We start from the raw sequence: 12,013 nt of genomic DNA on the forward strand, positions 1-12,013 counted from the left end.
GTGTTCCACGAACGGGCACTTGTTCGCTGACTCGTATTGAAAGAAAAGTAGGACCGAAGGTCGCGTCCCTTTCAGGGACCATCGTAATCCCCTCAAGACCGCGGCTTTCGTGCGCGACCTTGTTCACCCCTTTGCCCCCTAGCTTCGAGCATTGTTCAACTCTATCAAATTGGTGGCGCTGTCGAACACTATGACGTCATTTATTTACAAACAGGGAGAGGTCTATTTCTGCTGCCGGCCCGCCGTGGCTCTGCCAGCATATCGGCATCGACAGCAATGTTTTCAAACCATACCATCGCCATGATGTTGCGTGCGTAGCGTGCGTTCCATATTTTTCCAAACATTCGCGATGTGCCGGTTGACGCCAACATTTCCAGGCTGTTTCCACTATGCTACGGAGTTGGATACTTGTGAAGCGTGTTGCCACAGTGGCAACTATTTTCTGAGCGAGTCTTCTGTAATGCTTTTACCAGGTTCAGAAATGCGGCTCTCAAGTGTCGGCGGTATGAAAGGAAGGGATGTGCCACATGAACGCCTCCGGAATCTTGACGGACCTTTAAAACATGCGTTGACAGCAGGTAAGCCTATTTCCAGAGAGCTTATATATTCCACGTGCAGGAACGCTGGAATCTGTCGCTGGACATGTGTCCAAAGCTGGTACAGAAGATGTCTGTGTTCTGCAGAAATGTTACGCTCACACTTCTTGTATGAAACGTTAGAGAACAAAATATACGAGTATGACCACTTGCGTAATTGCACGGGCATCTTATGAAGTCTACAATTTTTGTAGCCTAGTGTAATGAGTCGGATGCGCAATGAGAGTGTTGCACACATTGCAGTTGCTCCATATATAATAGCCTGCAGACAGTGAACTACTTTAATAAAGTGATCGCTGTCTAATTTCAGTGCACCCTTGCAAAAAAATAAGGCTTTTTCATTTTTCGATTGTCTTGAGGACTTCCTCTAATTTTCCCTCTCACCACTCCTAAGTCAGAATCGCAGTTTCCATATACGTAATAGGTCAGTAGTACAGGGACTGTCTGTCACAAAAATTCAGAGAGGAACCTAAACCCCAAGGAACTTCCTGAAGCCCTAAACTTCGTTGTCTTCCAGCTCATGCCAAACACACAGTCAAAATGCTAGGTCCCTAGCACAATTCTTGTGCAGACGGGCCCAGCTAATTTTACGTCAATGCCAAGCCAAGGGGCCCTAAGGTTGGACATATGCCTGCCACCATTTATCCGTATGCACATTTTACTGGAACTACAAGATTGTGTGGCATTGAGACATATTTAGCACACACTTTTGCGCTTGGACTGATCCGAGCAAGCAAAATGTAAAAAAAAAGCAGCACAACCTAGTGTTGGCACGCTATACAGAGTTGCTACAAAATGTTTCAGACCTTTGGCATAACCAAGCCTTTTGCATAGCTCCATATAGTCATCTCCAAGTTACTAAAAAAAAGTAACAAAATTAGCCGGCAAAAAGTTGTAGTTAACTTGTAGTTACGCTTGCTTAGAATTCAGGCAGAATGTCCCACTGGCATTGCTGCCACTTTGGTGGATGAAAAATTAGCGCCAGAAAAGCATGAGAGACAAACAACCAAGTGTCATTTTACGACCTTTAGTCTTTTTTTTTATTGTCATTTCACATCTGCTTCCCCAATAAGGGACTGTACAAAACGACAGAGTAGTACTTGTAAAATCCATACACAGCCAAATCAGATCACTGAGCCCAGTTAGCCATGTAATCAATTCCTCTAAATCAATTAAACCTTGGTGAACGGAACAAAAAGCATTGTCTAATAAAAAAGATACGAGGCAGAATGCCAGTGAGGTAGGTCAAGCAATGGCCTCCTGCTGGAACAGAGCGCACGACATTTCCACAAAAGCCGTGTCAACGTCTTCGTATTGGTCCCCGAAGTGGCACACAAGGCGGTCCCAGAATGGAAACTTCTTGAGATACATGCTGTAGAAGGAGAGAGAGATATACAACTTATCAGACTAGAAGTCCAGAGTCCACATTTTCAGTTTGGAAACAATTCGCACACTGTTAAAGATTAACGTAGAAACATTGCATGAGATTTCTTAAGCGTGGGCCACACAAACGATAGAAAAACTTAAATTGTACAATTTAAAAAAAAAGAAAGCGCTCACTTTCCTGTCATAAGGCGTATTACACACCGTAAAAGTTGCTTGTTTGGAAGAGTGTGATTTCATTTCACACTTCAGGTTATGTGTTTTCTGTGTCTATTCAAAAGCTTTTGCATCTCTATAAGCTTGTGTAAAAGCAACCCTGGTTTGGCAATAAATGAAAAATGACAGTGTTTTAAAATGAATTAATACTAATTAAATTAACATGAACTAAAATGTGACAAAAACCGCAATGTCCAATGTGTCCAGGTCCACCAAACTTACAGAGAATATGACATTTGATGTACACCCCTAAAACCTACATGGTATTTGATACACAAAAAGAGGATGGCCAAACCGAGAGCATGCTATGTAGACCGCAATGCAGCCCAGCATTGCAGTACCTTGACGCCTCACAACCCAGTGCTCTTCAGCAAAACTACCGAATGTTTCAAACCAGTAAGGAAGACGAGAAATGCGACTTACATGGAAGCATACGTTAGAGCATACTTGACATCTGGCACCTGGAATCCATTGAAGTTGGAAGAAGCACACAGGGTGTACGCCCCCATGTTTTCAAACACCACCCAGTCGCCGACATGCAGCTCGGGCAGCATTGCGTCCTCTTCGATCATGTCCATGGAGTCGCAGGTGGGACCCCACAGTGAACACGGACGCAGGCTGCCCTCCCTGCAGTGCAGGGCGAAGGGCACGGGCTTGGCGTGATCGAACACCGTGCAGTTGAACGAGCCGTAGACACCATCGTTGAGGTAGTACATGGCCTTGACAGAATCGTCAGCAAGGACAACCTCCCTCTTGGCAATGACTGTGGTGTACAGCGTGAAGGCAGATGATACGAAAAAGCGTCCCGGCTCGGAGATCACCCGCACGCCTTCTTCTTCAGGGAAATGCAGGTCGAGAGAAGCGTTAATTGTCGCAGCAATCTGCGGAAGAAAGCGATATCGCTGTTATCTGATCACTACTTCTTCCTAGCATTTTCCCCATATGCTGGTTTTAACGAAAGGGCTGACAGTGTCTCTGGAACAGCATCGCCCTGCCAATGCACAAACAATGCGTAACAGGGGCGCGCCCATATTTGGGTACACTGGCCTTCCCCCAAGCAGCTTTAACGAAAGTGGTGACAGTGATTCATGTCCTCTAGAAGGGCTCTGACCCGTCGATCCATGAAAAACACGCAACAAGGGCACAATCCGATCTTGGTAGAACACAGAACTGACCTCCTTTGTTGTACACCATACTGACCCCGGAGTATGGACCACACTGTTTATGGACTTATCTATGGTCTCCTTTGTCGCACAAATCAGTCGCGTCGTATTGCCCGCGGCTTATCTGCCCGAAAATTTTCAAAACGTTCCCAAAAACTGGTCCTGCAGCTTAGCTGCGGTGTGACATGTACGCGTGAAATTACTGCATTGTGGGTAGTGACAGATTCCTTGATGAACGAAAACACGTTAAATGTCGCTTCTTTGCTCCCTCAAGTCTTACAAATCGGCCTCGCTGAGAACAGACGCAGGTGACAAGTCTTACCTCATCGAATAACGTTTGGAAGCCCTTGTCTCCGGGATACCCTCCCCCGATGTCCAGCAACTCCATGTTGAACCCAAGCTCGAGGCCCTGGTCAAACACAAACCGCGCCTCTTCGATAGCCTTGCTGAAGGATGAAGGGTTGCGGCTGTTGCTACCCACGTGGAAGCTGCAACACGCAACACCTTAGCAAACGCCATGCTCCTCAAGCCTGGAATGTGCAAACTCTAATGCTACGGTCAAAGGTGCAGGTTGTGCCGGAGGGAACCTCTGGGAAGGTAGAACTCCCGAAGAGAGAAAAGACCATTTGGGGACATACCTCACACCAACTATGTTGAGCCCAAGCTCTTTGGCAAGCAGAAGCAGAGACTGGGCGTCAGACACCTCGCAGCCAAACTTCAGTCCCAGCTGGCATACCGACCCGCTGTCGTCGACGCGGATGCGCAGTACAAGACGAGCGCTCGGGAAGAGCTCCTTCACCTGGAACGTTGCAGAAGTTGTAGTAACATACTTGACGAATACTCGACTCTACGAATGTCGGGGTACTTTGATTGCAGATTAGGTTGGAAAAGCTCGACGAGATCGAACGATTTGAGGTAACTATGGGGCCCTGAATTTACCCTTCTCAGCAGGCCAAGCCGCGCTGGTGAGGTGAGCACACTACAGGTATTTAAAGATTCTGGCATCAATATGTTGGGTGCATGCAACGAGTTGAATTCTGCATTTCATGTTATAGCCCATGCTGTCCTGCAAGGACATCCCATAGGTTGCGTTTGTTTATTGGACTCAAGTAACTCGAGAGTCGACTCTTGGTGGGCGAAAATACTGAAAATACTGTACCAAGTACAAAATTTACGACGTTCTGCGTGAACAAGATCCCGGCACTTGTTTCGCAACCGGCACAGTAGAGGCTGGTTACTGAGGCATCCGAATTAGTGGGACATGACTGTATTGCCAAAATTAATTGTACACTTGGGCAGGACATTCCATTAGTGCCTTTGTGAGAGAAACAAACCTTGTGCAGCTCCACTTTATTGTCAAAGGTCATAAGGTCGACACCAGTAGCAGCAGCATGCTTGATGAAGGACTTGGTCTTGCAAGGGTTGGCATAGATGATGCGATCGGTGCTGACACCCAGAGCACAGACAGAATCAATCTCTGCTTTGCTGGCACAGTCAAAGCCCAAGCCAAGGCCAGCCATTAGTTCAAGCACAGCTGGGATGCTGTTGCACTTCACAGCTGCAAAGAGATGAAAACTGCGTGATGAGTCCTTGTGAGCAAAAACTCCAGAAGGCCTACGTACCATAGAAAGGCTTGATTCGTGGGAGTTTGAGCTTCCACAGCTTTATCTTGTAGATCACGTCAGCGACGTCGACCACAAAGAACGGCTGGTCATTATCCTGCAAAGAGTATCAGACAACTTGCAGTGTCCCATTTTCCAAATACTTTATATGCCCTCTTTCAAAAGCCATATAATACTATATGTTTAACTCCTGTGTTTGACCCAAGATTTTTTTTGGTACACATTTTAATTTGAAAGTGAAGTTTTTGCCTGTGATGTCATAGTTGAGACGTGTTTGGGCATTGTATCAAACGCAAATACTAATGTGGTAGATTTTAGGGCCAACATTCGCTGTAAATTTTTGGCGAAGCTCTGTGAAACGTCATGGAATTTTTGTTGACAACCTCATTGTTTAATGTTTAGGCATTGTTGCTGTGGTGGTTACACAGTCTCAGCGTACCGCAAACGCAGTCTGGTAATCCAGAGTGATGGCTATGTCACGTCGCCCTAAAGCTGTTACTGCAATAGGTATCAGGTACAAGTTCTTGTTACTCACTATGGCCGAATATGACACTATAAAAACTTCAAGGTAGTTTCTCTTTTTTTCTTTCTTTTTGTCTGTGTAGGACCAAGGCATTGTGCAGTGCTGCTTGTGTATACACATAATGCTGGGTGTGTAACATGGGACCATCAGGGTTGGTAGCATTTCCACAGCAGGCAGTGCTCATGATATGGCCTTGCATAAAAATACAGTGCTGACAGTGAACAACCAAGCACGGGATTCCATACCGGGTCCGACGTGATGGTGTCTACCATGTGTATGGCACCCATCTGGTTAACAATATCACACGTGGGGGTCTTCATGTTGTTGAGCTGAAAATCGGGGGGCGAGTCCGGCAGGATGCGTTATACCAAGGTTTAAAAGGTTGAGGAATTGATCGCGGCTAACGCAGAGCCCAGTGCCGGTCTCAGCTCTCTGCCCAAGGGGGTCCGCTTCCACACAGGAGGATCTTCGACAGGCGCAAGCTGTCCTTTTCTGTGAAGGTTAGACCTCCCTGAAAGAAGCATTTCTGGATCAATATCACGCAAATGAAGGAGGCAATTTTAGACTGCTATCATTTCTGGGACCTACAAAATGTACAGGCATGACAATGACCATGCAACTGGCTAGCATATTGATGCCTCTGACTTTGTCTCAATGACTCTTTTGTAGCTTTGTTACCAAGAGAAAAGATCACATTTGTGATAAATTTGGTGATTTTTATGTTGTGGTTAATAATCCTCAAAAATAATATTTATTTGACGTGCCCAAGAACAAGCTTAGCTCTGTAGTTGATACATTAGCCGAACATTGTAGATGCAAAACGAATATGAAACACTTGAGCAGGAAACCCTTAATCGTCCTCTCCACTGTAGTACCAGACTCCCCCACTAGATGGCGCCACGCGTAAAATACGCGAATCGCGCGGGCGGGTCCACGACACCGTGTTATTTTCGGCCCCGTGCTACGATCCAAATAAATATTGCTAATTAGAGCTGTGCGTGAGCTTTCCTGTTGGAAACCGTATCCAGGAAGCGGACGACCACAAAAATGGGAGGTGCACATCTCTACAGCAGGAACAATGGATCCATGTTTTGGCAGCATGCATGCACCGGCATGTTTTCCTTCCACGTCGTGTGCGACACTGGTGATCTTAAGGTGGAGATCCACAACAGAAAAAGCATATGCAGTGCAATACGAGCCTGCTCTGCCTGCTCTTCACGGAAAGAAAGCTGAACATGACACCGATCTGGCAATGTTCCTATACAGTGACTGAGTCAGTCTGTTATCTGTTACTATCACCCCAGATGACTGTTGCCGGGATCCTTTCACATCCTCGCATTCTACTACATATTTTGGAGTGATCCCTTCAACTCCTCGAGTTTGATCTGTCGAGTTTCATCAGTTGATATTCACAACCAAAGTATAACACCAGTAGAACACACGCTTGTTGCTACGAAAATAGGCTTAGTGCCTACAAGCCGAATTGCGGACGACAGCAGTTTAGCGGTGCTTTGAATGAACACTCACCTGGGGAGAAGCGTCCCGCCCGCTAATTTTAAGGCTGGTTTTGGGCGGAATTGTAAAGCTGGTTGAGAAGAGTCAACACAGAAAATCTGGTCGTCTGAAGGGAATTTGCTGTGCACGTTGACGAGAACTTGGGAAATTTTGCAATGACACCATACGGGAAAGCAGAGGGAAGGGGCTTTGAATGGCGCAGTGGGGCTTATATATATGCTCGAGGAGGAGGAGGCAAAAACTAACGGAAGTTGTGCCAGTACGCATGCTCTGTTGGCGCCGTCGCCTGACGTCAGGCGCATCTTCCGGGAAAGTCTGCGGTTTTTGCTTACATGCGGCACGTGTGCGTTCGGTTCGTGTTACGCGAGCAACTGGAAACAAGTTGACAGTTGACTCCATAGCTTTTCGGAAAATTTCCCCTCCTCTCCATTCGTGCGATGCGCGCGGCTTCGTTAGTTTTACGGGAGGCAAGTTGGCATCTGAGCCGGCGACACTGCGCAAGCGCAGTATCACTGCCACCGTTATATGCAACAAGAAAGGTCTTTCGCAGGAAATGCAAGTGGGAGTACTGGGAAACGACGTAATGTTTTCGTCTGTCGATGCTGCAACTCTTTCTGCGCAGTTATTATTTTTTTGCTCACAACAGGTTTTTCGCCTATGCATGTTGTGATGAAAGAGGAGTGGGTACGCGTGACCGTCACGTGAGACGCCGCGCGTCCGGTTTTGATATCGTTTTCAACAAATATGACAGGTGTGTGATTAGGCATTTGCGCGCGCAAGACGTTTCACACCAAGTGACGTCAGCTGCGCACGCACAAGAGAATATTGCCATAACACGAGTAGACCAGTCAGTGTTTACTAACAGTGCAAGGGGATCGGGAGCAGGAAAGGGAGATGCGGGCTGTTCTGAAAACCGGGTTCAGAGAACTGGAATAAACCGGTGCAGGGAGGCGCGGGCTTCGCGTCGAAGCCATGCATAGCTTCCGCTACAGGGATGAGCGCTGTTCGTGTCCTCCTCGTGGCTTGTGAACTGCTGCTTTGCCCCAGATAGCGCACATTAATCTCGTGGGAAGTTGCAATGCAAGAATGACTTCTCGTGTAGCCTTCGCCCAAATGACGTGTGTTGGGATGGGCGTCTGAACAGTTTATTTGTTACGCTTATTTTATTTTTATTGCGCGGAATATTCGTATAGCTGTCACGTGTTTTAGAATAACGTACTAGCTCCAGCAAACCTTATGTTAGGAGCAGCGGATATTCTACTTCTACTGGGCCCTGTGGAAGAAGAGTCTTCCGTTGAAAATACCTGCGATTCCTAACTCGAATCCTTCCCCCCTTTCTCCTTGGTTTTACTGCAGAACGGCCCCAACCACTTCAATATGTCGCGTAATCCCGACTGAATTCTGCGATACCGCTCTCGTGCGAAGCTGCCGGACTTCGGCTCAGGGGTCACGGTTTGTTCAGAGGTCCGAAAGCCCCAGTGCAATTATCGACGACTTCGCGACAGAGGCGCGAAACTCGCTGTGCAAGATTAGATTAGCTGCGCAATACGAGAATAAGAACTCTTTTCTGAGTCGTAAGAATACTGCGCGACAAGACTTGGCTCGCGGCGACATCTGGTTTCCGAAAGAACTGCGGCACGACGATGCGTGTAGACTCCCACGGCCTCGTAATTTGAGTCAAACGTTCGCTCTACAGGCATAACAAACTGCACGTTAGCTTTTGTGTCCCTGGTACCGGCACTTTGTGGAAGCAAATAAATAAATGGATGGAGGGCTTTGCCTCCTGAAACTATAGGACTTACCACCACGACCGCGATCCTGTATAGCACGCGGCGGAAGCAAGGCTCTGTTATATAGCTGCCCTGATTTGACTATACAGTCACGCTACGGCTACACATGAAACAACGTCACATGTCGGTTAACGATGAACGTCGCATGTCGGTTAACGATGAACGTCACATGTCGGTTGCTTCTGCATGACTCAAACAGAAAGCACAAGACACATCATATTTCAGTACGCTTGACTCTGGTAGTCACACGCTGGAAAGAGGGCAAGATGGTCATGGGTAAGTCACTTCAAAGCAGGAACTAAGTTCGCTACAATTCGAGCTTTCTCTCTCTCTCTTTTTTTAATGGAACTTGTTACAGCCATGGTTACCAACTTCGTCACTTTACATTTGGCGGCTGACAAATGAAGGCTGAGTAAACGCAACTCTGGATGGTTCGTTTCAACAGGTGCGCTGTGCAACCGCAATTACATCGCACTGTAAAGAGCTGTAAAGCTCTTTACAGTGCGACAAAGAAACGACAAAATTACGTTTAACGGTTACTTACAAACTAATATAGTGGTAGCTAATCACAGTAGGAAGCCACTTCCCTAGAAAAGTAACTCGCTAAGTACTGCGGCTACTTACATTTACAAATTACTGAAAAAGGTAACTACTCACAGTTACAAGTTAACGTAGCTGCTACCCAGGAGTGGTGCAAGGTGTACTCAAACTGGAGTTGCTAACAGAAAAGTTTAAAGTTGCGGGTGCCGCATATATAAAGAAAAAAAAGCAATAGCTTGCAGGCGTTGGTTCGGCTATTTTTGGCTCAAGTCAACTCGCGCCCGATCGTCTGCTGAGAATCGTCTGCTAAAGACCGTCTGCTTGAAAAAGTGCCAGGAACATGACTGAAGAGCCGAGGGTATACAGGAAGTGGTGGAAGCAAGGTTCACACAGGGCCTTGAAGACCCTTGAACCTGAAAGTCAATATTTCAAGTCCTTGAAGGCCCTTGAATTTGAAGTCGCCCTTGAAATCCCTTGAATTCTGGGTGTATTTCTTCACGATAACTATGATCACCGCGCTATTATTTGACGTACGATGCCACGGCTTCAAGTATCCCCCCGTCTGCTTCCTAAACTATAGCCGTTTCGTATCAATGTGTCCAAGTATTAGACTTCAGACCAAATGTAGACTATGTAGACCGGGACAATCCGAAACTATTATAATTGCTGTGGAAATAAGTTCGATACATTATTCCGAAATGAGAAATAAAGTTCGTTTGGCAGTCGGAGACCCGTTAGTTGCCGAAAGAGCTAAGAAGCTGAAAACGAAACCGAAACTTCTGAAGGTTCACTCTCCTACCTCTTGTACCCTTCGTGACGTCACCGGTAGTCTCGTGTGGGCCACGGGCTGCATTTCGGGCACGCGCTTTGTAACTTCTTCGTTCGATATGGATGACCAGTCATCTGCTTCCTCGATTTCGTTTTAAAATATTCGCCAGCGGTAATGGCAAAACCTACAGAAAGCCGCACACGAGAAATACCGGTGAGGTGAAGCCCAGTGTTGCTGGACTGCTTTTCCGTGCGCCTAATCACACAAAGGAAAATGTTCATTTTCTGATTATCTGTGCCACTTGGGAGTGAGAAATTGTATTCACTGAAATATGATACGGTACGGATTGATGTTGCACTGTTACCTCAACACATTTTTGGTGCGGAGTCTCCCTTTAAAAAAGGAAATAAATCTAGTCCGTCAGCTCTCAAAATATTACTGTGCCGCAGATAGGAATAGGATGTCTCGACGCAGAGAAGCCATGCTCTCTCCCTGCGCCACATAATGTAATCCATCATACTCACGCTGCTTCCGTATTGGCTGTTAAGACTGGCCGCATGACACCAATGACACTACGCTACAGCAAAAAGTGCCCCCCCCCCCTCTATTGATAGCGCGTGGTGGCGCTGCAGTATTACTCCTGGCGCGCTATTGCGTCTATCTCCAACGGCGTATGTAGCTGACGAACTACATTTCTTTTCGTTTTTATGTTGAACACGAGTATAGCATTGCTCCTCCTCTGGCCACAGAAACCTCTGAACGCGTCTAGTAACTGCCCGATAGCATTTCTCCAAAATGCCGTTTGGCAACTGTTCGTACAAAAGCACGCTCTGCGCTCGTCTGCATCTGTGCCGACCTGTGTGCACGTGTTCACCACTTTCTGTTCAATTCTGTCTGACTTTATGGACAGCTGAAGACACTGGTGCGAAGTGAGCATATGAAGCTAAAGTGACCGAATATGCACAGAAAGAGTCCCTCCCAGTCACCTTAGCAAACCCACGAAGGCTACCGTCACGAGATATCGCATGCAATGTAAAGAGCTGTAACAGCTATTTTGCTTCGACATTTCTAATTATTTCTCTAATAAAGTTTTCTGCGGCGGCACCGTGTGCAAAACAGCCTAGAGGTATTACCTTTAATATTACCTTTCAAAGTCCGTGTGGGTCCTTGAAAACCCTCGAAAAATTTCCCAAATACCGTAAGAACCCTGTGGAAGTGATCCATGGTAATCGAAATCCGTGAGACCAGGGAAAGCCACGGATTTGTAAGATTGAGAGACAAGTGCGCATACTTACACTGAAATTGATGGCAGTAATTTTCGATGCGGTTGGATATCAACGAAGAAGAGAAAAGCGCTCTCTGATGGGCGGTTTGCTGAATGGGCTGTAGACTGTTGAGTGTCCAAGCTGTCCCGCTTTGTTTTATAGTAACGCGCGCGACAATCAAGTTGTATACTATGCACCCGGTAAGAGCCCTTGGACTTCGCGATCAGTCAGTCATTGAAGAGCTTCCTGTCCGCTTTGAAGAGCAGACACGTGGTCGAAGAAGAGACCTCTGTTCCATGGTGATAATACAGAAAGTTACGCTTTTCAGAGAGCCGCTGTTTCGTCAGCGACTTTGAGGGGTGGCGTTTGAACAAACGGCCTCACCATCACTCGAAATTGTATTAGTAGTGTGCAAAAGTGTCTCGGGAATACACTATTGGGCTGTCTGCTGCATATACGGTGGTGGTTACAGCATTCAGATATAAAGTTAACTCTTGTGGTGGGACTCGCGCCGCGTGTCGCAAACTATACTCCGTCGGATATTCCGGTACAACCTACTCCGTCCGTCGGATACTTGTTGCACATTCGCGATGTTATTTTTGCTGCTCACGAAACTTGGGTGTTTCTTCCT

General features: G+C 46.7%; 1 protein-coding gene and 1 long non-coding RNA gene across 4 annotated transcripts in view; one reads left to right on the forward strand and one right to left on the reverse strand.

The window, feature by feature from the left end:
* Nucleotides 1-314: 314 nt before the first annotated feature.
* LOC135399185 (uncharacterized) overlaps nt 315-12,013 on the forward strand; it is a 54,887-nt gene continuing 43,188 nt past the window's right edge. For both annotated transcript variants that reach the window (XR_010424209.1, XR_010424210.1), the window contains exon 1: nt 315-578. This is a non-coding gene — a long non-coding RNA (uncharacterized LOC135399185). The remainder of the gene's footprint in view (nt 579-12,013) is intronic.
* LOC135399181 (antizyme inhibitor 2-like) lies at nt 1,608-11,506 on the reverse strand. 2 transcript variants are annotated; one of them, XM_064630949.1, is made up of 8 exons: nt 11,413-11,506; nt 5,749-6,014; nt 4,981-5,077; nt 4,693-4,916; nt 3,997-4,157; nt 3,681-3,846; nt 2,619-3,076; nt 1,608-1,968 (listed from the first exon to the last, which is right to left on the reverse strand). In XM_064630949.1, exons 2-8 carry the CDS (start codon nt 5,821-5,823, stop codon nt 1,842-1,844), a joined length of 1,308 nt encoding a protein of 435 aa, XP_064487019.1. In that variant the 5' UTR covers nt 5,824-6,014; nt 11,413-11,506; the 3' UTR covers nt 1,608-1,841. The 2 variants fall into 2 exon arrangements, with proteins under 2 accessions (XP_064487019.1, XP_064487018.1); XM_064630948.1 differs by lacking the exon at nt 11,413-11,506 and adding an exon at nt 7,031-7,215.

The sequence above is a fragment of the Ornithodoros turicata genome, chromosome 6 (genome assembly GCF_037126465.1).
Source record: "Ornithodoros turicata isolate Travis chromosome 6, ASM3712646v1, whole genome shotgun sequence".
NCBI lineage: Eukaryota > Metazoa > Arthropoda > Arachnida > Ixodida > Argasidae > Ornithodoros > Ornithodoros turicata.